This window comes from Neovison vison, chromosome 5, assembly GCF_020171115.1.
Source record: "Neovison vison isolate M4711 chromosome 5, ASM_NN_V1, whole genome shotgun sequence".
Taxonomy (NCBI): domain Eukaryota; kingdom Metazoa; phylum Chordata; class Mammalia; order Carnivora; family Mustelidae; genus Neogale; species Neogale vison.
The window spans coordinates 26,946,928-26,973,892 of record NC_058095.1 but is presented as its reverse complement, the minus strand read 5'-3'; the positions used below and the strand labels follow the sequence as shown (position 1 = coordinate 26,973,892).

Below are 26,965 nucleotides of genomic sequence, written 5' to 3'. Positions count from 1 at the left end.
CTGACTTAAGGAGGGAAAGGACGTAATTAATTTGTTTATATTTATCTCAAATTCATGGATAGAATTCAGCTTAAGGCATAGCCCGATTAAGGAGTTTAGATTTTATTATTAATCTGCCATTCCTCTCCCTTTTCCACCTATCTACTCCATCTCTTATCTTTCCTTGTGGTTGGCCTCATTGTCAGATTTTCTCCTCATGGTGACAGAGATGGCTGTAAGAGTCATCTTCTACTAGTTCAGAAATCCCCATGGAAGGGGGGGTCTTTACTTTTCTTTTTTTTTTTTTTTTAAAGATTTTATTCATTTATTCGACAGAGAGAGATCACAAGTAGGCAGAGAGGCAGGCAGAGAGAGAGAGAGAGGAGGAAGCAGGCTCCCCGCTGAGCAGAGAGCCTGATGCGGGACTCGATCCCAGGACCCTGAGATCATGACCTGAGCCGAAGGCAGCGGCCTAATCCACTGAGCCACCCAGGCGCCAGGGGGGGGTCTTTTCTAACAGCAGTGATAAAATGTCCCCAGAGGACTATAGTTGCCCAAGCTAGAGTCACTGTAAATATTCTTCCTGGCCAATCCTGAGTTTGTACATATCCTCTGATGGCAGAGGACAAGGTCAGCCCACACTATTACATGAACTAGAAACTAGATTACTATAGGAGAAAGGGGGCTGCTCTGTAAAGGTAAACCGGACAGAAGTGTACCCATTAGAAACATTTCCTAATGCCAAAAGTTTGCGTACTCTAAGGGGATTTTTCATCCTTTTACTAAGCAAAAAAAGATTAAACATTTGCTCTGTATGAGACTCATACCTTGTAAAAGTTACTGCCTATTATTTCATGCTTCCTGTTGTATATTTTAAAAGTTGTTTCTGCATTTTTTTTTCATTATTTCAAAAAGCACATTAATGCTTAACAGTATATAAAGCTCTATTCTGGGTCGGAAGGGAAATTCAAGATTACTAGAAGACACGGTCCTAAACATAGAATACGTAGAATGTGTAAGTACAGGAATATGGTCCCTGCGGAGTAGTTTAATTACAGGAAAATGCAGTACAGACTCAGCTCGCTAGAGTTGTAGGTGCTTTTTGTTAGTGGTTTTTCTGACTTTGCCGGGATCCCTCTGTTAAAGAGGGCGTACCTGCAGGTGTGTTGTTGGAAATGCCAAGCAATATAGGAAGCAAAGGCGTTTGCTCTGGTCTGCAACATACAAGCTAGAGTATGAAGACAGTTTGAAATACTAAGTAAAATGTAGTTGTGACTATTTTTAAACTTCTAAAATTGGAAATTTGCCATCTTTTTTAAATGTTTCCCACGTAGGACAGCTAGAGCAGTGTAACCCACTTTCCTACCATATCCTACCTACTGCTGCAAAGTATATTTAAAAATTTCAGTAATTCACCAGCGACTGATTTATTCAGGCCCTAGATTTGGTTCCCACCAATTGACTGATTCTAAGGGGGTTATCATCCCGTGAGGAGAGGATCAGTTACTTCTTCAAAACTCTTCTGGCAAAGAGAGAAGGGCTTTAAAGAGAGATGGAGCGGGGGAGAGGTGTGAGGGGGAGAGGGGAAGAGGGAGGAGGGGAGTGGAGGTGGGGGTGGGGAATAGGGCTGCAGTAGCAGCAGTAGTTGCTGGTACCCGTGCCTCCCTGCCCTGCACACTGGCTCCCACCCTGACCTGAAGCCTGGTAGTAATCCCTCAGTTTGTTTGGGACCTTGAGCAGCAGGATGCCCCCAACTAGGACATGTGTTTTTTAAGGGCTCCCTCAGTGTAATTTTCTTGCCCTGTATTTCTTCTCATTATTTATTGTTTCTGGACCACGTTGATCTCTATTTCTGTGACTCCTGTGACTTTTCACTAAAGAGGCTTCTTCAAATATGACCTTAATAAAGATTTCCCAAAGATCGTTTTCCTGCTGTGAACAGCCTGATCCAGCGGATCAATCTTAGGAAGCGGCGAGACTCCCTCATCCTGGGCGGGGTCATTGGCGTCTGTACCATCCTGTTGCTGCTGTATGCTTTCCATTGATGGAACACCTTGGGGGACTCTTGGCGGCCTCCACTTTCACACCCTGATCTGGAATAAGGAAACGTAGGAAGGAGAAGTTGATTGTCCTCATGATTAGCCTGACCAGCAGGAGTAATTCAGGACTGACAGCGGTGGACTCTGTGTCGTGGTCAGGGTGAGCTGAAGCCACAGTTTCTCTGTGCTGTCTTTTCTAACACACATTTCCTTCTGTTATGAGTTTAAAAAAAAAAAAAAAAAGTGTCGGTTTTGTCTTCCCAGGAGGTAAGTAAACCAATCAGAAACAGAGTTTCTGTGCTTCAGTAATAGTATGGAAGGCGGATGACAAGCCAGGTCTTACAGCTGGACTCCAGAAAACCAGGTTTCTCTGTATCCAAAGACTGCTTTCCTTTTAGCCCCCAGACTGGGTTGTGAATAAAAATAGTTCTTGTGCTTTTATTTTACACTCATGATGAGAAACCACAAGTCATTTCCTGATAAGCTGTACTATAAATTTCTACTCTGTGTCCCTGTTTTGGTATTCAAGGAAAATTACATTTTTCACAGATTCTTTGAGATGCCAACAGGTCAACTTCCACACAGTTGTGGTTGTCTGAAACAGAAGACAAACACTGCAAAAAACCTTTTTTTTTCCCCCTTTTTGTAAATTGTATGCACACTGGGGTTGACTATATTACTGGAAAAGCATCAAGAATAACAGGCCTTTTTTGTCAGTCATTTTTTAATTTTTTGTTTATTTCTTTCATTGGATTAATATTTGCTACTACAAGTCAATGAAATTCCAGTTCTACCGTGATAAAAGTAACTAATAGCCAGTGTCTGTCATTGCCCTCACCAGTTCCTCAGAGTGAGCGGACTGCTCAGTTTTCAACTGATTATTCAACAAGCCTCATGTAAAAGGACATTGACTGAGGGGTCACCATCCAAATGATTCCATTTGTAAATGCTCCATGGTCTAGGAGCAGAAGTTTGAGAACTGCTGCCTGATGTACTAGGAATTCTGGGTTTTATGAAATCCTGTTCATTCCAAATCTGTTCATCCAGAGAGCGGTTTTACTGTTAAAGGTGTACGTAACAGAATCTGTCTCCGTCTGCACCTGTCTTCTACTACCATCCCTGGACAGTGACAAAATTTTTAAACTACCACCAGAATTCTTTTCAGGTTTAACCATTTCTCCATTTCTGTAAATGTATGACTTGTCTAACTGAACTACCACAGACAGCTTGAAGCTTCAGTATCTGCACTCCTCACTACGAAAGTTGCTCCTCCACATTGCAGTTGACTCTGGTGTGGATAGTATTGGCTTGAGACTGTGCCACAGGGAATAAAAGGATATTAGTGTGTAGTTCTTAACTGCATCACAGTGCGTGGGTGAGGACATTCAGATGAACTGAATCACAGGCTGATGGTTATGCTAACCCCTGGTCTGGTACAGAAACAAAGGTTTTTCCTTCTGGTGTCAAAGTTTTATTATGTCCTGGGTATGAAAGGCATTTGATACTTTTTTTTTTTTTTAAACTACGGGGTTTATTTTTCTAAATATGGGTTGATCGATCAGTTACTTGATTGGGGATGCCCTTAAAAGAAAGTCTTTGAGTTTTCCCAACATGAACCTTAAAGGATCAGAGAAGTTCATTTATTAAATTCCCTGTTGGGAGAACAAAACTTCTCTCCCCTGACACTTTATTATTATCTTTGATTTTTCAAAGGGCCTTGATTGGTGATTGTGCCTCGGCTAGAATTTATTGGGACTTTCATTGCTATATGGTTGGCATTTATAAAATCTGAAGTATCATAAATAAAGTTATTTATTTAATTATACTACCAGTCTTTTTTACTGGTCTGGTTATTTGGTACATCCATTAAAGCTGATTATATGAGGGTTAAACCGAGGGCCTGAGCTAACCTAGCTTGCTACACTAAGCAAACATGTACTTTTGATGGGTGATGAGCCTCTCAGTTAGGGTTATTCTTAAATGAAGTAATAGAATTATGTTGGTTATTTTCATTTTGAAAATAAAGCAGTTCTTCTAAGGAAGTTGAAAAAGCTTGGTGTAGATGTTGGTGTCAGGTAGTTCTGTCTGACTAACCGCCCGGTGCTATAGCCCATAGTGAGGTGACCCAGGGCAAGTGTAGATAGCTAGTTTCCTCTCCTCTTATAGTTCCTTCATTTGCAGAAACAAGCCCTGGAATAAGGAAATACAAGTATGCCAGGTCATTTACAAGAAGGGGATTTGAATCCCATGATGGCTGATTTGAATTTTCAGTTTCATGCCATTTAACTTTTTTTTTTTTAAACCATCTTAGTTTTCTCCCGTTTTTCTTCTGCCCTTACAGACCTGCTGCTAAGCTCAGGAGCCAACTGTAAGTTGCTTGTTAGAGCTGGGAGGTCAGAAGGAAGTTGCCTCTTAGGGGAAATTATTCTCCCTCAGCCTTTGTCTTACATAATAATGCATCTTTCCTTTGGGATCATTTTAGTAACCATTCAAAACTTTCCTTTTCACTAAGAAGTATGAAGAACCTTGGCAACATAACGGACAAAATTCCCAAAAGTGTACTTTTGAGATTTTGTTTTAATGTGTGCTGATAACTTTAGTTAAAAATGTTTAATTGACCACTAAATTCAAACCCAATTTCCAAGTGCTTCAGATGATCTGTCCTGGCTCTCTCTATATTCTTCTTAGTGTTTTTAAGGATGCTGAAGGATTCCCTGTAACCTGCATTGCTCACCCTTTATTTTTCTCGTGTTAGAAAAGGGCTTTCCTTCTCCACTAGTCCTCTTTCCTTTGTACCAAACTTGTATAGAAAATACCTTTTTCCCAGCTATGGATCAGGCATTGGAAGTAAAATCCTAAGAACTAAGACAAGTGAAGAGAGGAGACATCACGGCAGGCACTTTTTATACCTGAAACCAAATAATACTTACTTTAATTCTTTCCTACTGGATGCTGAACACATCTGACTAGGAAAATGTACTTACTGAGCCTTTTGATGTCATGACTTTTGGCCTCTCTGGAACAGAGGCCCCTTGGACTTGCATTCCTACCACTGATCTGCTATTTCACTTTAATAATCTCAACCTGATGAAAAGGACTTCAAAGAACTGGACTAACCTTTTTGGTTTTCTCATACCTCATTTTTGATCATTAGCCAGATACGATACCTTAGAAACTGACGCAGTTCTCTCACTTGCCGTGGAGGATAAATGGCCATGTCTAGGATGACACTAAAGTCTGTGGTGAATGTCCCTAAAGCACAACCGGATTCCACTCAGAAAAGTGAACCGATCGCGCTCCGTTCTTTCGGGTCAGAGGCTGTTTAGCCGGGTCTCTGTTCAGATGCAGAGCTTTTCATCGTGGTCTTTTTAAACCAAGCTTGTCTTTCTTTTATAAACCTGCATACCCTTAAGCTTCTCTGGCAAAAGAAAATCAGGAAGGATTAAGTGACTAAAGGACGTTTATTGGATAAAAAGCTGAGACAAAGCTGAGCCATGTCTTGAAGGATCTTTCTCATTTTCTTTGTACCCAACTCTCACTTTAGTGCAAGAGTATTTGCATCTGTTCCCATCCTATTAGCCCTTAGAGAGGGAGGGAAATCAATTCCAGTCACACTTGACCACGATGAAAGATGTTTCCTCATGAAAAATGCCAATACAGATTTTTAAAAATCTATTCCAAATGCACTTTCTAATTTTTTTGCTTTTAAAATGGCTTCTTGGAACCAGATTTATTGTATTTGTACTTAATTTTTGTTCTCATCTAAATGTGCATTTTCTGACTGTATAGAAGAAGCTTTGTTATGTAATTTAATAATAAATTAGAAATCTAAATGGTTGTGCCTGTGGTTATTTGTATTGAAATGGTACCATCGAGGAAGTTTGCGATGGTAATTTTGAAATCTTTGGTATCGATAAGTATTCCTCGTGATGTCCTAAAACCCAGAGTGAAACAGTACAGGTACTGAAAAGCTGCCCATCACCTATCGTTCAAAGCTATTATATGAATATTCCACTGATAACTTAGCCCTAGAAATGAAGGACAATCTCTTCTCAAAATGAAACTTGAGAAGGTATGATGGTAATGTAAAATTGTAGAATTTAACAAGAGAAATGGGTTTTTACCCTCCCTAAATAATGACTTTTTATCCTAAAGACCAGAACTTGATTCTTCAGCACACCAAAGAATTTGAAAATCCCTCGTGTTCCATTACCTCTCCAAATGTCCTTGTTCTTATTTTCTACTTCCCTTTTTTTGTTTTTTAAAGATTTTATTTATTTGACAGACGGAGATCACAAGTAGGCAGAGAGACAGGCAGAGAGAGAGGCAGAGAGAGAGGGGGAAGCAGGCTCCCAGCTGAGCAGAGAGCCTGATGCGGGGCTCGATCCCAGGACCCCGGGATCATGACCTGAGCCTAAGGCAGAGGCTTTAACCCACTGAGCCACCTAGGCGCCCCCTTCTTCCTTTTTAAAAAATAACAGTGTAGGGGCACCTGGGTGGCTCCGTGGGTAAAGCCTCTGCCTTCGGCTCAGGTCATGATCTCAGGGTCCTGGGATCGAGCCCCACAACGGGCTCTCTGCTCAGCAGGGAGCCTGCTTCCTCCCCTCTCTCTGCCTGTCTCTCTGCCTACTTGTGATCTCTCTCTGTCAAATAAATAAATAAAATCTTTAAATAAATAAATAAATAAATCTATTAAAAAATAAAATAACAGTAAAATTGAAATAAAATTCATGCACCATAAAATCCACCCTTTTAAAATGTACCAAAGGGTGTTAGTATATTAGTTGTGCAGCTAGCACCACTAACTTCAAACAATTTTAACCACCCCAAAAAGCAGCACTGTCCCCATTAGCAGTGACTCCCTGCCCGCATCTCTGGCCTTTTTATCCGGCCAGACTATTCTTACTGCTTTGGCCACCCCAGTTTTCCCCCTCTCATCCATTCAGTTTCCAAAGTACCCACTTCTTTTTTTTTTTTTTTTTTTTTTAAGATTTTACTTTCTATTTGACAGAGAGAGACATCACAAGTAGGCAGAGCAGCAGGCAGAGAAGAGAGGGGGAAGCAGGCTCCCCACTAAGCAGAGAGCCCGATCCCAGGACCCTGAGACTGTAACCTGAGCCGAAGGCAGAGGCTTAACCCACCGAGCCACCCAGGCCCCACCCCCCCCACTTCTTTCTTGGGGTCCTGACCTCCTTTTGGCTATGAACGTGTGCCCAACCCTGTGTGTGTGCACCCCCACGTAGACCTACATAAAATCCAGCACCACTCTTAGGTTAGCCATCCCTCTTACAGATAAGGGGACAAACCCAAAAGGATTCAGCAATTTGCTCAAAATCAGGGTGAACAGTAAAGCAAGGATTTGAATCTTGAGGGCTTTTTTATGCCAAATACTGTGCTAGTTCCGCAAGATACAATTTAACTTGTGCCGCATGATTATGAGAGGAGTTAGGAAAGAACCACCAATTTGGCCTGGTTTTAAAAGTGCTACATTTAAATCTCATTCAAAGTCCTGCAGCTTGATTATTTTCAAGGAATACGAACTAGTTGCTGTGATTGCTTGGTAAAGTTTTCCTTTGTAAATCACTTCCTTTACGAGAAGTAATGTAATGCATTGAGGTTGTCCAAAAAAGGGGGGGGGTGGGTTTTAGTGGCCTTAAGTGGACCAAACTTCCTGCTCAACTCTTCCTACCTTCTAGTTTAGAACCTCACAGCTCTTCCTAGAAACGGCCGACTATGGCAGTGGTGTGCTGCATTTTCCTTCTGGGTGGAATGGCTTTGATGGGCCGCCACTCCTATGGAACCTGCCCTCTCCTTGGGAAAGGATCTGAGGCCCTGTCCCAGCATGCCTTGTCTGATGGCAGGGATGCCTAGAATTTAAAAAAAAAAAAAAAAAAGCTGGCTGGAGAATCTCACTGAAGACTTTTTTTTTTTTTTTTTTTTTTTTTGAAGATGTTTATTATCAGGACATTTTCCCTTGTTTCTCTACAGCAAAAGCCAGGAGAAAAGTATATTCCCCTCCTGAAGATATAGATTTGCCGACTGAACTGGAACAGAGAGGAAAGCACTTCCGCCAGACGCCTTGGGCTCTGCTCGGCTAAGATTCCCTACCTTGGCAGACCTCCTCAGCTTGCAGAGCTCTTTATTACTAACTCTCTGAAAAGACTTGAAAGCTAAGATCAGGTGCTGAATATCTGCTTAGAGGAATCCCAGAGATCACTTGACAGTGTTCTGCTGCTCTCATCAAATTATCATCTAATTTGTTACCCTGATCTGTGGTATTCAGTTTTCCTCCTTTGGGATACAAAGCTCTTAGGAAACCGTCACTTTCTCTTAATTAGTGCATTTCTTTTAGATATTCTCAAGCATCCAATTAGTTCATGCTTTTGCTGGTGAAATTGCTTACAGCTTGAGGGAGAGCAGGCAAATATGATTGGTTACTACTTATAAATCACTGCTGAAAAAGTATGGTTTAAACATAATCATTTCCCCCAAAGTGACTATCTCTAAATGAGTGTGGCACATAATTCATACGACTCTCCCGGATGTACGTGCATTCATGGATAATGTGCTAAGAATACAGCATTTGTGTTTTTCACTCTGGAATAAGTCCTCAGTCCCCACCTTGTCCTCTCCTGTCCCCTGTTGCAGGTCCCACGAGCTGGGGCCCTGTTGTTCATTACTAACTGCGCGTGCCGGCCCCGAGCTGGGTGTCCTGCCTCTCATCTAACCCCTCAACGTGCTCTGCATACAGCTGCCTAGTTCATGTTCCTGAACAACTGCCAACCTCTTATCGCTCTGTTCCAGAATAGCTGGCAGCTCCCTATTGCGTTTGCCAGTGTGGTGTGTGGTGGCCAGTGTGGTGGCCAGTGTGGTGGCCAGTGCAGGGAGGGAGCCCGCTCGGCCACCAGAGCCCCCACAACCCCAACAACCATCAGCTGCCCTCGTGAGCTGCACACTGCAGGGCTGCCTAATGCAGGAGGAAGAGCAGATGTTTTGTATTCTGCCGCTGGATCAGACACTTCTGGGCCACCAGCAGTCACCACACCGCGCTCGGATCAGCTCGCTTATCTGCAAAATGGACTCTCAGCAACTTGATGCAGTTGTAAAGATTGAACCAAGTAAAAGAGAACAAGGGTATAAAATTTCTCGGAATGTTCTCCAGAAATAATGGCAGGGATGGGGGCAGTTTTCCACTAGACCTCAAGTCTCTGGGGGCCAGGGCAGTGTTCTGTTCTTAGCCTCATGTGCATGAACTTTATGCAGAAACTGTCACACAACTCTTCTAAATTCAGTGAAATCTGACTCAGAGCCCCATCGTCCAGGGCTTAGGGGAAAAAAAGAAAGGGAAGGAAAGGAAAGGAGGGAAGAAATGAAAGAAAAAAAAGAGAAGGAAATAATCTTGGTCATAATTGAATCGCCTTTCCTTTGCCTCTGGGTTGTGCTTCGAAGAGTCTTTCAGTGCCTAGAACATTGGGGGCTGGCACTCTGATCCACACTGAGCCCCACTGATACATTCACTATCTGAGCCCACAGAGTCCTTGAAGCCACTGGCCACTTTGCCTCCATGTCACCTTTGGGCACAGGGATCTTTGCCAAAGTGCTCCTGGGCCTGGGTCTCAGCCTCCCTGGTGCACCCCAAACCACACCTATTCTCCTGAGGTGGGAGCACGGTGAGGGACGGGGACACTGGCAGAGGGCCAAGCCCAGCTGATACCAGTGATCACCCCCCCACCTCCCACTCTGCCAGCGTGCTCCCACAGTTCCCTGGCTCTTCCCACCTTCCTCTTTCCCCGCCCCTCCCAGGATGAGACGCCACTGTCCCAGATGCAGACTGTCAAGGTCTCCTCTGAGGGGCTGGGAGGTGAAAGGATGGGATGCTAACTTCCTCAGGTGCTCCTCCTCACCCTTCCCCTCCCCCTGCTCCCCCCTGCCCCAGCCATAGCCTCAATACCCGGCACAAGGTAGGCATTAAGTGCTTGTTGAGTAAATGGAAGAAGGAATTAAACAAAACAAAACAAAAAAACACCACAAAGTTCTCACACAGATTTTCTGTGTCTAGAAGTCCAGCTCTCAGTCCTGCCCCATATCCTCTTGTCTCTGCAGCTCCGAGCAAAGGCCTCCCAGAACACGCTGTGATTTGCCTGCTCCTGAGGGCTGGGGACTACAGAGTTGGAGTCCTTCCACACCCCTCCCTCACGGGACATTTGGCAGTGTCTGGAGACATCACTGGTTGTCACAACTGTGGCGGTTCATGGGTAGAGGCAAGCACGGCGCACAGGATAGCCACCCGCGCCGGTGGGCAAAGAATCATCCAGCCCCGAGAGCCAGAGCACCCATGTTGAGAAACCCTGGCTCAAACTGAATTCATGTAAAAGTTGATAGCATCCCTCAGGGATGAAAATTACTCAGAGGTCCCCTTGCCACCGATTCCTCCTCACTGCCCTTGACTGGTTCCAACTGCTTATAAGGCAGAGCCAGCACACGTGATCTTTACCGCCCCTCGCCCTGCCTTTCCCTCACGCTTCACCCCACCCGTTCCTCAGCCCCGCGGCATACATACTGGCACTGTCCCGGAGTGACATGATGTGCCAAGGGCTTTGTAAATTTCCTCCTTTGGAATGAACGACCTCCTTTCCAAGCCTGCCTGTAAAACACATCCTCCTTGTTTGAAAACCCCACCTGTGGGAAGTAACTGCCTAATGGGTGTGGGGCTTCTTTCTTGGGGTGAGGCACTGTTTCTAGAAACACATAGAGGTAGTGGGAGCACAAAAATGTGAATATGCTAAATGCCATTGAACTGTACACTTTTTTAAGAAAGATTTTATTTATTTGATAAAAAGAGAGAGAGATCACAAGCAGGCGGGGGGGCGGGGAGAAGGCTCCCCGCTAAGCAGAGAGCCCAATGCGGGGCTCAATCCCAAGAGATCATGACCCGAGCTGAAGGCAGGGCCTTAACCCACTGAGCCACCTGGGTGCCTCTGAACTGTACACTTTAAAGTGATCTACATTGGGGCACCTGGGTGGCTCAATCGGTTAAGCATCTGCTTTCCCCTCAGGTCATGATCTCAGGGTCCTAGGATCAAGTCCCACATTGGGCTCCCTGCTCAGCGGGGACTGCCCCCTCTCCCTCTCATGCTCATTCTCTCCCCCTTTCTCGCACAAAAATAAATAAATACATCTTTTAAAAAGTGAACAATTGGATCACCATAATCAAGGTAGGAGACATATCCATCACCCCCCAAAGTTTCCCTGTGCCCCTTTGTAAATCTTTCCCTCTAACCCTCCTCACCGCCTCATCCTCAAGCAACCATTGCTCTACCCTCTGTCTTTATTGATTAGTTGACATCTTCTAAAGGTTTATATAAATGGCATCATGCAATATGTATGTGGGCCTGGCTTCTTTCACTTAGGATAACTATTTTGAGATGTATCCACATTGCGTGTACCAATAGATGATTTCCTTTCTTCTTGCTGTATAGTTTTCCATTGTTTGAATGTAGCACAATGTGCTCGTCTACTTCGCTGCTGTTGGACTTTGGGATTGTTCCCAGTTTGGGACCATCATGAATAAACCTGCTGTGGACTTTCACACACCTGTCTTCGCATGGGCATGTATTTCCCTTTTTCTTAGGTAAGTACCTAGGAGTGGACGGACTGGATCCATTGACCAGCCTCCATTTAACTTTTTAAGAAATTGACAAGCTGATTTCCAAAGTGTACCATTTTATTTTTTTTAAAGATTTTATTTATTTACCTGTCAGAGAGAGAGAGAGAGCACAAGCAGGGGGAGGAGCAGAGGGAGATGTGGGCTCTCTGCCGAGCAGGGAGCCTGAGACAGGCTCAATCCCAGGACCCTGGGATCATGACCTGAGCTGAAGGCAGACGCTTAACCAGTTGAGCCACCCAGGCGCCCCCAAGGTGTGCCATTGCATAATCTAGTCTATGAGAGTTCCAATTCATTCACATCCTCACTGACATTTGGTATAATCTATTACATTTTAGCCATTCTCCTGGGTGTGTAGTCATGTCTTCTTGCGGTTTTTGTCTCCATTTCCTTAATAACTAATGATGTCGAGCTCTTTCCAGTGTTTCTCACCTACATATCTCTCCTGGTGAAACGTCTGTCTAAATCTTTTGCCCACTTTTATGGGTTATTTTGTGTGCAGAATATCAGGAAAGGTATTGGAGATGGTATGAGCTGCTGGCTCTGGGAAACGGAATGAGCAAACTGGAGGCCACAGTCGAGAAGGGCTCTTCGTTTCTCACCCTGTGAATGCTGCCTCTTATAATTGTTTATAGTTTTTTAAAAGGGAAATAGGCTGCTTAGAAAGATGTCAGTTTTGAAAGCGTGTTTTATAACAGATGGAGGGAAACTACTCTGTTTAGCCAAGAGCAGTTCCGACACTGCGCACTGGTAGGAAATTGGAGCACTGAAGCCTTAATGGAACCGTGAGCTTTTTACATCGCTTCGTATTTAATCATTCATGGTGGCACACCAGGGGCAACACTGCTGCTGGGCCAGGACTCCTCTAAGACTCCATCAAACAGGGCTTGGTATTTATGGTTTTGTTTTATTTTTTCATTAAAGAGATTTTATTTATTGGTCAGAGAGAGTGAGTATAAGCAGGGGGAGCAGCAGGCAGAGAGAGAGGGGGAAGCAGGCTCCCCGCTGAGCAGAGATTCCCAATGCAGAGCTCCATCCCAGGACCCCGAGATCGTGACCTGAGCCAAAGGCAGATGCTTAACTGACTGAGCCACCCAGGCACCCCTGCTTTGCATTTATGTTTAAGTGAATATTGTTCCAGCTTGTTCATTTCCTCCCTCTTCCCTGCTGAAGCTGGCTTACTGAAAGAAGACCAAAGACTGGCTCTCCCGCCCTTGTCTGTGATAGATTTGGTAAAGTTTCCTTCCCACAGCCTGCTTCCCGCTTCCAGCCCTGCTTCCCACCTGGGACATGCCTTAGATTTGTAGGTGTTCTGATGCAGGGGAGGTGACTGCCTCGTCCAAGTTCAGGTCCTTTTAAGAAAGCAGTGGTGAATTAATAAGAAATGCGTTATCTTCTGAGACCTCTTTGTGACTCTGTTCTGGTCCTGCTCTTTGATCCAACCCACTAATTAGTTCATAAAAATTTCACATAAACTAAAATTCATCTCCTAGGCTGGCCTGGGCTCTATCAGATTAATATTTAACCCCAAGGAAGCATAGATATTTGCCTTAAAGAAGTTCTTGATTGTAGGGAAGGATCTATACTATTGTCATTATTTGAATGTCATTAACATTTTATTCCTGCCTAAAACTCCCTGTATTCCTCTGTTGAAAACAGGAAATTCTTATGAATCAATTCACTGGTTCATTCATCCTATAGCGGTTTTTGTATTACTTTTTTCCTGACAAAAGAAATGTGTGTTTATTATGGAAATAAGGATTGAGTAGAAAAATTCAAAACAAAAATTCCCTGTTTCACCAACTTTCCATGATAACAGCTAACACTTGAAATGGTTTTCATTTTTGAACATATCCGAATATTTACGTGCATATATTTTTTCTAAAGTGGGGATCATGTGGTACATATTATCAAATTTTTTTCAGGGAGTAGAGCATACACAGCTTCTATACCATTACATTTTCATATGAAGCATATTTTGCCATGGCTGCTCTGAATTTCATTAAGCAGACACCCAACTCCTGATTGTTCAATTATACAAATACAGCCAACACCCCATTTTTCTTTAATTTTTTAATTTTATTTATTTATTTTCGAGAGAGAGCACAAGCAGGGGAGAGGGGGAGAGGAAGAGAGTATTCTAAACACACTCCATGCCCAGCACAGAGCCAAATGCAGGGCTCAATCCCACGACCCTGAGGTCATGACCTGAGCTGAAATCAAGAGTTGGACACCCAACTGACTAAGCCACCGAGGGGCCCTAACAACACCCTATTTTTTAACTCTAAAGTGGTTTCCAGTTTTTACCCCATTATAGATAACTGAGCAACACTTGATTTTTCTTTTTTTTTTTTAAGATTTTATTTATTTATCAGAGAGAGAGGGAGAGAGAGCGAGCACAGGCAGACAGAATGGCAGGCAGAGGCAGAGGGAGAAGCAGGCTCCCTGCCGAGCAAGGAGCCCGATGTGGGACTCGATCCCAGGATGCTGGGATCATGACCTGAGCCGAAGGCAGCCGCTTAACCAACTGAGCCACCCAGGCGTCCCTTCTTTTTTTTTTTTTAAGATTTTATTTGTTTGACATACAGAGATCACAAGTAGGCAGAGAGGCAGGCAGAGATAGAGGAGGAAGCAGGCTCCCCACTGAGCAGAGAGCCCGATGTGGGGCTCGATCCCAGGATCCTGGAGTCATGACCTGAGCCAAAGACAGGGGCTCTAACCCACTGAACCACCCAGGCGCACCTTGATTTTTCTTTTTAAAAATCTTGAAAGAAGGAAACATTCTGCCGATTCTCAAGACATCTGCAGCCTCTTCCTTCTTTCTGTGTGTGTGTGTGTGTTTTGAATTGGACCTATTTGAGCTCTTCAATTTGCATGAAGAATGTCCAGGCTGTCTCTCATAGATATACGAAAGAGGGATCCCAAGGAGGATGATGCCAGAGTAGAGTAGCACTTGCCCAATTAGAGTGAGGCAGGAATAGTTTTCATGGAAGAAAGGCTGCAGAGAACTAAGTAACCTCCCCTGGAAGGTTCCTTTTAAAACTCTAAGTCTCGGGGCACCTGGGTGGCTCAGTCAGTTGAGCACCCAACTGTTGATTTGGGCTCAGGGCACGATCTCAGGGTGATGGGATCAAGCCCTACTTTCGGCTCCACACTCAGCCGGGAGTCTGTTGGAGACTCTCCCTCTCTCTCCTTCTGCCCCTCCTCCTGCTCACTTGCTGTCTCAAATGAATAAATATATCTTTTAAAAATAAATAAATAAATAAACCCTAAGTCTTGTGATCACTGCCTGTTCTTTGGAACACTCCCCCTCCTATTCGTTGGTTCATTACCATGACCATTCTCAATCCTTGTTGCACACTGGAATCACTTGGAAAAGAGGAGTTTTAAAACTATATATATACATATATATATATTTGCCAGATCTATCCCAGTTGGACTTGGGATGGAGCCCAGACATTGGAATTTTGTTTTCATCTCTCTAGATGATTCCAGCTTGCAGTCAAGACTGAGAATCTCTCTCTGCTTTTGTGGCTTTTTACTCCTTCAGCGAGACTTGAGTCGCTGCCCTTGGTGCTGAATCTCTTTAGGCTGCAGGCTACTCTCAGGGAGTCCCCACTTCCCACTTGGCTCGGCCAAAGCCATAAGCAGCTGTTTCAGAAACGCTGATGCATGGAGGAAACAGTATCCCAGCTGGCTCTTGCTGATTAGGGTGAAAAGATCAGCATTTCACTACAGCTGCATCCACCTCCCTAGACAGCCAATTAGCCACAGAAACAGCAGACACTGCCTAAAGGAGCTCTTTCAGGGCTGAGCTTTTAATGCCCAGAAGCACATTAGGTAGCTAAACAATACTATATTCACATCAGGCAAAACCATCTTGCTTCGGGTTGCAGTATTTGCTTCCTGGAGAATGGGGGCCTCGCCTTAGAGCTGGAACTTGGTAGCATCCGGATAGTGGGGAGGGGGCGTGTGTTGCATTCTGGGGACACAGATGGCAATGGAAGAGAGAACATTAGACCCAGAGTCAGAAGATGTGGGTTTGAATCTCCTCTCTACTTTTGTCTAGCAGCAGGACCGTGCAATTAATCCAGCTAATTGTCAATTCCTTGTCTGTAAAAGAGGATAAAGATGGGTGTCATGATTATGTCATAATTATGCACTAATTACTTGTCAGAGTTATGGGAGATACCGTTCATAAGCATAGCAACAAATCCAGGGGTGCAGGGCTGACCTGACAGAAGAGAGATTTTTGAGTTTGTACTAATGATCAGAAACCAGGCTTCTAAGGCTTCCTCAGTCCCCGTTCCTGCTGATGTAGGGGAGGAGAGAATGAGCAGGGGGTGGTGGCTGGCAGCCATCTTCATCAATGGTAAAAACACCTAAGGGGGAGAAATGTGAGATCTGTTCTGTGTGGTGGTAGGGGACAGACAGCTGGAGCCCAGCAATCAGGAGTTTAACAAGCCCTCAGGTGATTCTAATGCACACAAATGGCTAAGAACTACTGGTCTGGACGTTTCTTTGTATGAATACCCACATTCTGTGTAGCCATCCTACTATGGTGAATAATTGTCAGTTTGGACCTATTACAAAATGGGCTGCTCTGAACATTCTTGAACATGGGTTTTGGGACACATACATACACTTTTCGGTTGGTTAGGTAAACATAGGAATAGGGCTATTAGATTATAGATTTATACATACATTTAGAATACTTACCTTTAGGATATACTGTCATGGTTTTCCAAAATGACTCTCCCAGTTTCCATTCCCACCAACAACGTATGAATATTCCAGTTTCCACATCTTCGTCAACACTTGGCATTGTCACTCTGAATTTGCATATGATCCATAACTCCATTTGTGGGTATACGCCCCCAAAGAAACGAAATCGGAGGTCTCTAAGAGTTACGTGGACACTGATATTCATAGTATTATTCACAATAAGCAAAGGGTGGACGAAACCAAAGTACCTGTTGATACTATTGATGAACGGATCTATCATCTGTTGATGAACGGATCAACAAAATGTGCTATGTGTGTCCCGTGGAATACTGTTCAGCCCTAAAAAGGAAGGAAATCCTAACACCTGCGACAACGTGGATGAACCTTGAGAACATTAGGCTGAGAGAAACCCGTGACAAAAAGACAAACACTGTATGATTCCACATATTAGATGAGGCACATAGAGCAGTCAAATTCTCAGAGACAGAAAACAGAATAGAAAATATGTGGTTGCCAGAGGACTCGGGGAGGGGGGTGGCAACGTGGAGTTAGGGTTTAACAGGTGCAGGGTTTGCATTTTGCAAGATGAAAGGAGTTCTGGAGACGGATGAGGATGGTTGCTGCAAAGATGTAAATATATTTAACATGACTTACTGAACTGTACACGTAAAGATGAGTAAGAGGGATGCTTGCTAAAATTGGAATAAGGGAAGATGGGCGTGTCCCCAGCACAAGGATGACATGTAAATTCATGAAGCATTCCATTTTTTTTTCAAATGAGTAAGATGGTAAGTTTTATGTTACATGTATTTTACCGCAATCAAAAATGAAGACTGAACACTGTGGGTTTAAAACTGAGGAGAGATTCTCTGCTGTCAGGGTTGAAGCCAAAGATGTCATATTCATTCTGCCAGTGCTCCTGGCTGGCTGTGTGTAATTACAGTAACTTAGGCATTTATAAACCTTTGGGTTCTCATCTGTAAAATGGGAAAACTAAATCCCCTTTAAAAGAGTTTGACACCTCTGTGACATATACTCAAATGAGTTTATGTGAAAGTTAATTGGTCCATCGGAGATGTTCAGTAAATGTTAGTGGAGTGTGAAACTAGAGCTTCTGGGAGTGGGACGGAGGATCTTATGATTTGCCCCCTGGTAGCTGGTATTAAGGAGACTGAAGTTTATTTTGTTTTTGTTTTTAAGTATTTTTTTTAAAGATTTTATTTATTTATTTATTTATTTATTTGACAGAGAGAGAGAGACAGAGATCACAAGTAGGCAGAGAGGCAGGCAGAGAGAGGGGGGGAAGCAGGCTCCCTGCTGAGCGGAGAACCTGGTGTGGGGCTCGATCCCAGGACCCTGAGATCATGACCTGAGCCGAAGGCAGAAGCTTAACCCACTGAGCCACCCAGGCACCACCCCCCTCCTTCTTTTTTTTTTTTTTTAAGATTTTATTTATTTATCTGTCAGAGAGGGAGAGAGAGCAAGCACAGGCAGACAGAGAGGCAGGCAGAGGCAGAGGGAGAAGCAGGCTCCCTGCCGAGCAAGGAGCCTGATGTGGGACTCGATCCCAGGACGCTGGGATCCTGACCTGAGCTGAAGGCAGACATTTAACCAACTGAGCCACCCAGGCATCCCCAGGAAAACTAACGTTTTTAGTGAAAATGAAAATCTGCAATTTGCTATTTAACTCCTCTGTGTGCTCTACTAACCATCTGTAAAGGAGGTGACTTCTTCAGGTCTGTTCTCTCCAAACACAGGCTCATGTTCCCAGATGGAGGGTTTTCTTAATTTCTGCTGAATTCCTTCTCTGAGGCAGGAGAAGGCTCAAGGGAGGTGGTTTTCCTTCCCAGCAGGACCAACTATCCCCCTGAGAATGAGCCTCCAGTGTTCAGCTTCCCCCAACCATACCCCCCCACCTCCCCACACCCCTGATCTGCCCTGGGGAGATCCCCCTGAGCAAGGTAAGCATGTTGGGGCAGAGGGCTCTTGGGACTGCAGCTGCTGGGTCATGCGTGTCTCAAGGAGGCTCCTTGGGCAGGCAGGACTTTGCCCTTGTTGTGGGTGAGCCAGTGAGAGCTGCCCCAGGGGCTGGAGGAAACATTCAGGAACAGTCTCCCCAGAAACCCCAGAAACATGAGCAGCAATCCAGAGTTGAAAACTCTAAGGCCTCTCATTAAAATAATGGTTTGGCCTGTGAAGTTAAATCCATACAAGATCTCTGGGGCAACTGGGTGGCTCAGTTGGTTAAGCCACTGCCTTCGGCTCAGGTCGTGATCCCAGAGTCCTGGGATCCATCCGCATTGGGCTCCTTGCTTGGCAGGGAGCCTGCTTCTCTCTCCACCTCTGCCTGCCTCTCTGCCTACTTGTGCATGCGCTATCTCTCTCTCTCTCTGACAAATAAATAAATAAAATCTTAAAAAAAATCCATACAAGATCTCATATTCTGGTTTCGGAAGTGCTGATGGCTGTAAGTGACCAGAAAGAAGACTGACGGCCTCGGTGGAGGCAGCTGGGAAGGAGCCCGGATTTGGGGAACAGAGAGACCTACGCTGGATTTTAAACTATAGACAGGAGCTGTGGTGTTGGATCCAACTTGGGAACGGTTGCTGATGGGAGACAGCAAGTGCGACAGGCGTCTCTAAAGCTGCACTGAGATACTTTTTGGTTGGGAAAGAGTGAAGACCCAGAAGGGGGGAAATTTTATTTTTAATTAGCAAGTGCAATTGACAGGTTTCATTTGAAGTGGTTGAGTATCAGACAATTGCTAAACTATTACCCTCTCCTGCCTACCGCCGTCTCCTGTGGGTGATCACCACAGAGTGAAAACCTACACATTGGCCTGCATTCATTCACTCATCAGAGTACAGTAAAGCACCTCCAGCCCAGCCTTTTCGTGGGCCCTGGGCATTCACTGGGGTACAAGACAGACGGAAGACAGACTTTCGGACTTTGGTGCAACTCAACTTGTATACACTTCGTACTCACAGCCAAACCAAATAAATGATGGTTTTAAGCAGCAAATGCTTAAAAAAAGAAGAAGGAAGGGGAGGGGCAGGAGAAGGAGGGGGGACGAAGGTGGGGGAGGAAAAGGAGGGAGAAGAGGAGGGGGAGGAAGGGAGGAGGAAGAGGGGAGAAGAAGAAGAGAGGTGCCTGGGTGGCTGAGTCAGTTGGGCATCTGCCTTCAGCTCAGGTCATAATCTCAGAGTCCTGGGATCGAGCCCCAAACCCAGCTCCCTGCTCAGCTGTTTCTCTCCCTGTCAAATAAATAAATAAACTCTTCTTAAAAATAAAATAGATCTTGGGGTGCCTGGGTGGCTCAATAGTTAAGCCTCTGCCTTCAGCTCAGGTCATGATCCCAGGGTCCTGGCATGGAGCCCCACATCAGGCTCCCTGCTCAGCAGGAGGCCTGCTTCTCCCTCTCTCACTCCCCCTGCTTGTGTGGCCCTCTCTTGCTGTCTCTCTCTCTCTCCCTCTGTAAAAATAAATAAATAAATAAATAAAAATAGAATAAAATAAAATAAAACTTTTTTAAAAATTTAAATTTAAAAAAGGATTTAAGATTGTAGTGGGGGAGAAATCAACAGTCAACAAGCAAAACAAATCAGTAAGATGAGCTCAGAGAACGGTGCGTGCCTGCTGACGACAGGCCTGCCGAATGTGGGAGTGACTCAAGTATGCAATTTCAGGACATTTCTGTCTTGTTCATTTCACTTTTTGCATTTTCCAAGTCTGTCGCAATGAAGTGGTATTAATTTTGTAATCAGAATGAAATTAAGGAAGGAAGAGACCACTGCACACTCCCAAGAAGTCACCCAGAGGGAGCACAGGAGAGCCCGTACACACCGGTGGTGGGGGAACACTGCTAAGGGGTTTTTCCTTGCCCCCCCCCACCTTCTATGCTGTCGTCATTATAATGAAACCCGGTGCACAGGGAGCCAAAGTTGGTCTCCTCGGTGCATATTTACCTCCTGCCTATTTAACCAACACAAGAACAGCTCCCACGGGCCATGATCAAAACATGAGTTCCCTGCGTTTGGTTCCTCTGGGAGGGCAAGCTGGCCGGACCTGGAACCATGTGTCTCCCTCTCCGGGGAATGTCCTGAGACCCTAGAGGGAGCCTGGCCTGGGACTTGACTCAGTTTCCCAAAGGTCCCCACAGATGGGTAGATTTGGGGAGAGCTATGAGCTGGTATGAGGGACATAAGGAAACCAAGGGCCCATCCAGGTTGAATCCCTGCACTTCCAGCGTCCAAGTGGTCCCTTATGTGGACATCTTGCTACGGCCACAGGCCCACAGAAAGCCCGGCTCATAGAGAAGGACCTCTGACCTCAGTAGGGGAAGGAAGAGGTCCTGGAGGTATCTGCCTCCAGCTGGGGCCATGGGAGGGCAGGGTTCCAGCGAAGGAAAACTGGGGCAGGGACTGAGAGAAGATTTGAGACAAGAGCCAGACCGAAGTTTTAGGGCGAGGGCCAAGAGCAAAAATTGAATCTGAAGCAAAGGTCAGGAGACATAAAGCCTGGGGAAGTCCCTGGAGGCAATGCCCAGGCCAAGGGAGGGAGGTTTTCTGGAGATCATCCCAATCAGAACAAGGAGAGAGAGAGCTTCTCTAGGCTTCTAGCTCCTCTGAAAACAGCCCCCCACCCCATCCCACCCACATTGTGCTTTTCTGTGTGTTCTTTTGGTGGTGTAAGGCTGGGATGTGTGAGGAGGTCGTTTTGCAGGAAATGGAAGGGGACAGCTACTTCATCTCCTCAAGGTCCAACTCCGGTGCCAAGAGCCCGGAGCTGAGCTCTTTTACTACCGAGCAAGTTGCTGTGTATTGAAAACAAATTCCTTTCTGGAAGCCTGGAAGAAAACTGCTCAGGTACTCACAGTGATTGCTTCGGCTAATGGATTATGGGGAAGATTGTTTCCTCCCGCCTACATTCCTATTTTTAAAAACATATATAAATTGTGAGAGTAATACAGAAATAAGAGCTTGTTGCGAGAGTCTGAGGATAGGAAAGACTATGGACTAAAAACTGGAAGGACGCCTTTGTCCCTTCCCCCGGGATGTCTGCTGATTTCACTTTGAGGTGCATAACTTGTATCATTTTTGTTTAAAAACAATGTTAGGGGCGCCTGGGTGGCTCCGTGGATTAAGCCTCTGCCTTCGGCTCAGGTCATGGTCTCAGGGTCCTGGCATTGAGCCCTGCATCGGGCTCTCTGCTCGGCAGGGAGCCTATCCCCCTCTCTCTCTGCCTGCCTCTCTGCCTACTTGTGATCTCTCTCTCTCTCTCTCTGTCAAATAAATAAATAAAATCTTAAAAACAAACAAACAAACAAACAGTGTTAAAGAACGAAGGTTGCACCAGCCAGGGAGCACCAAGTTCTTGAGGAGGAGGGTTGCTGACCGCATTCGCAGTGCCTGAGAGTCTCCTGGGATGCTGGTCCGTGCGCCACGCACACTTCTCCTGCTCACTTCGTTCCCGGGTGGGAGGAGGGTTCCCAGAAAAACGAGGTCTCTCACCCGGAAACCTCAGCCCCTGACAGGCCACTGTGCACCAGGAGATCCCTGTTAAAATGTCCTTGAGGAACCTAGAATTCAAAGCAAATGAAGACATGCGAAGAAGAAAATTCTGCATCCGGGGAAACAAGCAGAGAAACTTTGGAGACATGGGAGGAAACTGAGGCAAGAATGTGGGCTGACTGACCCACAGCCACCCACTTCTCCAGCTCCTGACTTCCGCCGCCCACTTTGCCTCTACTAGGCAAATACGATGGGAGAAAGAGGCTCCTGGCTGCTGATCCTGTGGCCTGGGGGTGCCAGGGGCCATGCAACCTTGCTGAGCCATGCCCAGGATTGGGAAGAAAGATAAGCCAATAAATAAATGATGGTTTATACATATTATACAGCCACTAAAAAGGATGTTCACCAAGAGTCTTTAATAACACAGGGAAATGTCCGGCTCTGCAAATCTAAAGTAGGTTTGCAAGAAAGGGCTGCGCTGTGCATTAGTTTTAGGAAATACCCCTCTCTAGCTTCTCTTGGTGGTTCACGTGGCCGGCCGGTGTGTTCAAGGCTCTGAGAAGTCTTCCAGTCAAGCGCCCGTACTTAGCCTTATTTAATTCAGTGTTTTCCTGATTTCTTTGATGATAGAACCCTCTTCTGTGCACCCGTTTCTCAGCCACAGGATCAAGGGGTATCACCCCGCCCGCCTCATTGTCCCCCTGCTGGGTGGTCGTTGTGTCTCCCACAGACGGCTGGCTCCCCACACCTCTTCCCTGGAGACCCCAGGAGCACCTTGACCCACAGACGTTGTCTTTCCTTCCTCCCCCTCGCCTCCAGTTCCCAGCCCACGGCCTGGCACGTGGGAGTTGCGGGAACACCTTTTGGAATGAAGAGTCCATCGTGTTTATTTCCAGTGTAGATATTGATCATCTGACTGTTCCTTCCTTCTTCCTTCATGGGTGCTTCTGATGGGTTTTATCAGCATAGGATGAGCCATCAAGCCACTCCTCCGCTGTCCCTGATTTACCTATAATAAGGGATTAATCACCTACCAGGCAGGAGCATGGGTTTAGAGCAAGTGTGGGCAGACCATGGCCCATGTGGCAATTCCAATCCCCTGCATGTTTTTGTTTTTGTTTTTGTCTTTCCATTTTGTTTTTGTCTTTCCCTTTTATTTTTAATTGATTTTATTTATTTCCAGTGTTCCAGCATTCATTGTTTATGCATCACGCCCAGTGCTCCTTGCAATCCGTCCCCTCCATAATACCCACCACCAGGCTCACCCAATCCCCCACCCCCCCCTCCAAAACCCTCAGTTTGTTTCTCGGAGTCCACAGTCTCTCATGGTCCGTCTCCCCCTCCAATTTCCCCTAACTCACTTCTCCTCTCCATCTCCCAATGTCCTCCATGTTATTCGTTATGCCCCACAAATAAGTGAAACCATATGAACTGACTCTCTCTGCTTAACTTATTTCACTCAGCATAATCTCCTCCAGTCCCGTCCATGTTGATACAAAAGTTGAGTATTCATCCTTTCTGATGGAGGCATGATACTCCATAATGTATATGGACCACATCTTCCTTATCCATTCGTCCATTGAAGGGCATCTTGGTTCTTTCCACAGTTTGGTGACTGTGGCTATTGCTGCTATGAACATTGGTGTACAGATGGTGTACCCTTCTTTTCACTACATCAGTATCTTTGGGGGTAAATACCCAGTAGTTACTGCAGGCTTTTGTAAATAAAGTTTTATTGGAACCTGGCCATACACATTCATTTCTTTGTATTTTCTATGGCTCCTTTAGGGCTACTCTCTGGCCCCTTACAGAAAAAGTTTGCCAGTCCCCAACTTAGAGGATTTCATAATGCGTTTTATTTGATTCACCTTGAGTGATAAGGAAAGGGGAAATGTCTATGTTGCAAATACTGTTTCAAAGCAAGAAAGAAGCAACTTGTAGTTTTCGGCAATTACTAACAGCCAACCAGCTGCGCATACTAGCAGTAATAATGATGATGCTGGCTTTCACGTTGGTCATCTTGGCTCTGAGCGCCCTCGGGAAGACAAACGCGGTTGAGCAGTAAGAAGGAAGCATCTGCTTCTGATCTGGCCACCTGAAGAGCAGATAGCTCAGTGAGAAGTCAGGCCCCGCATCTGGAGAGATGGGTTAGTTAGGACAGGCTCCACTTAAGACAGAAGCAAGAAACAACAAAGGTCTTCAAGGTTGGGGTCCTGGACGCAGGCAACAGCTCCCAGGCCTCCTGGGACAGGTCAGGTCCTCACCACCTGTCTGCTCTCACCCCTCCCAGGCTATCCAACAGCATGATGTTCTTTGTGGCACAGGCCACGTCCCTCCTGACCTCTGGGTATTGGCTCAGGCTGTTCCCTAGGATGCCCTTCCTCACCGTCTCCTCCTCCCACACCAACACTCAGCTCAGCCCAGAGCTCAGCTCCTTGAGGAGCCCTCTGGCCCCTCCTCAGCGCTGCTGGGGTTCTCTCTGCTTAGCCCCATCTTCACATAGCCCCAACTCTGTCTACTTTGCGTGTCTCTCTGCCTTTCTAGGCTATGAGCAGTTTGTGAGCAGAGACCAAGCCATGTGACACAGCTGTGGTCAAAGTGTGCAAAGCAGAAGTCACGAGATGGGACTTGCAGGAAAGCTCCTAAAACAGAGCCCACCCAACCTTCTTTGGCCCTTTCCGCCCTCCCTCTTTCCTCCTCCTTGCTAGCAGGAATGGCTGGAGCCATGGCAGCCATCCTGCGGCCACGCGGAAGGTGGAATGTTGGAATGCGGAAGCGCAAAAGCCCCAGGCTCAGAGAGTGAAGCCAGAAGACTGCAGGCACTGGGATGATGACCCCATGGGGACACTTCCCCTCCCCGGGCTGCCTACCTTTGTTCTTTGGACTTCTTGTTAAATGAGATAAAAAGACTTCTTGTTAAATGAGATAAAAAGAACCCTATCTCGTATACACTGGCGTTGGGAGGGCCTCCACCAAAAATATGTCTTAATGGATTCAGTGAGGAGACAATGGAACCATCCGTGAGCATAGGAGAGGGCGGAGGAGCAGAGGAGAGAGAGAACGGAGACTGAAGAGGAGAGGGTTGACCCTGCAGCCATCTGCGGGGCCAGAGTGTTACCACCCAGGTCCCCCACACCTCAGGCTGCTGCAGTCCCCCGGGGAAGGGGAAAGACATCCGAACTGACCAAGTTTACGTCTCTGCCACCAGGCCACATGGGGGCAAAGGAGAAATGACGCTTCTTGCATCCCCCAGGTTGGTCTGACTTATAGGCTGGAACTTAACCCTTCATAAATAAGTGGGAAATGGAAGCAGGGACCAGAATCGATCCCAAGATCTACAGTGTCAGGGAAAACCTGGGGGACCCCAAACCCTGCAGTCCCTCTGCCCTTCCCAGGCAGCGTTGGAGCCCCTGAGACGGTCCTTTGGAAAAGTTTGGTCAGAGAGAGAAAATCCCTGGAGGAATCCTGACTAATTCTTGGGATGGCCCCTGCAATCCCGCGCCCCCCACTACACACACCTCCTGCCCTCCGCTACAAGCCCCACACCCCCGAGGCTCGGACTGCACCCCGGCCCAAGCGGACTTCATCATCCGCCCCCACACTCCTTCCCAGCTGCTGCCCTCAGCCCTTCGCCACGACCTGGACGGCCACGACGGAGCCACCATTTATAAGTGGCATCGACATCAATAAGGAGTTTACGGAGCAGGCGCCACAGGTCACGATGGCCTTAGGACCTTCGCAGGTGTAAGTAAACAGCTCATCCGAAGTGAAAGGCTTCAGCATGGGGGTGCGGTGGGGGTTGCGGCAGTGACTCTAGCGTCAGGGGAAGCAGCGGGAAGCCTGGGCAGGATGGGTCACCTGGCTGCAGGGGCTGCAGGCAGCTCTGTACCAGTCAGCCCCGATCCCCCCCAAACCTACAGGGCCTTTCCTGGGCCCACCCACGGGCAGGAGGAGAAACTTGAGATTCACCAGGGCCTCCCAGGAAGCCCATTAAGCAAAGAGGAGTAAACCCTGAGCTCCATGAGGTGGGAGGAGCCTGACTGCCTCCAATTTGCAGTCCTCAGAGCTTCCTTCCCGGGATGAATTATTCAAGTCCACCGCCAGGCAGCGGATCAATTATGCAGGAGGCAGAAGCCCGGGCTGGGCCGGGCTTCCAGCTGACCCGCTCTGCCCCGGGCTCCGGGGACTCTCTACAGCCCTCCCGCAACGGGGCCGTGTGGGCAGGCCTTCGTGCCCGGGTCTCTGACATCCGTGGCTGAAACCCAGCTGTCCCTTGGGGATCTAGGCTGGGGGCTGGGCTGCGGACATATCCAGGAAGGGGAACTTTTTTTTTTTTTTTTAACCATTCCCCTGCCTCCTCTACCTGGAGGGGCCCGCGTGTCCCTCCACAAACTGAGAAGGAACCCCGGGTACCGACCCAACCGTGAGAGTAGGGATTCCTGCCGCAGTGTGAGGGTGCCAGAGACGTCCCCCGCTGGTCCTCTAGGACCCAGAGTCTGGCGGGTCGAGACTCAGAGGAGTCAGAGAGTTCATGTTGGTGGCGAACAGAAGTTTTCATCCAAGCCGTAGCTTGAAGACACCTGTTTGACTTTCTCCGGGTGGCTAACAGGTTCTAGCAGGTTCCAGCAGGTCCACAGCTGTGGGGGCCAGAGGCTGGTGAAGTTTTGTGCTTCCTTGGGTATGGTGCCTTGGGGGCACACCCACCATGATGACCCTCTGACACACACGCACTCACACACACACGCGCGCGCACGCACATGTCCTCTACACATAGGCCCCCTCCTCCACAAAGGGACCCAGGGACACTCTGGAAGAGGGATGCAGTCCTCTGCAGCTGTGAATTGCCAAACTTACCCAGGGTTTCTCTCTTTGTCCTTCTCTTTCTCAGTCTTGCCGAGATTTTCTCAGTTTGTTACACTAGATCCTGACAATAGGAAAGAACGGAAGTGACTGTTGTCTTTGGAGGGGAGATAAAAGACTGGAGAAGATACGTCTGAGGTGAAACTAGACAGCTAGCTCCCTTTCAGGCATGCAGACTGGAGATTCCT

At 46.5% G+C, this 26,965-nt stretch overlaps 1 protein-coding gene and 1 pseudogene across 6 annotated transcripts in view; both read left to right on the top strand.

Moving 5' to 3' along the window:
• GOSR1 (golgi SNAP receptor complex member 1) overlaps positions 1 to 5,851 on the top strand; it is a 54,422-nt gene extending 48,571 nt beyond the window's left edge. For 2 of the 6 annotated variants that reach the window (XM_044248221.1, XM_044248220.1), the window contains exon 9: positions 1,900 to 5,851. In XM_044248221.1, coding sequence (XP_044104156.1) covers positions 1,900 to 2,024 — 125 coding nt within the window. In that variant the 3' untranslated portion in view covers positions 2,025 to 5,851. Of the gene's footprint in view, positions 1 to 921; positions 1,586 to 1,899 lie in introns of those variants that run through there. The other 4 variants (XM_044248219.1, XM_044248218.1, XM_044248222.1 and 1 more) reach the window with 3 other exon arrangements.
• An 11,228-nt stretch (positions 5,852 to 17,079) lies between these two features.
• Positions 17,080 to 17,178, top strand: LOC122908088 (annotated as a pseudogene).
• The last annotated feature ends 9,787 nt before the right edge of the window (positions 17,179 to 26,965 follow it).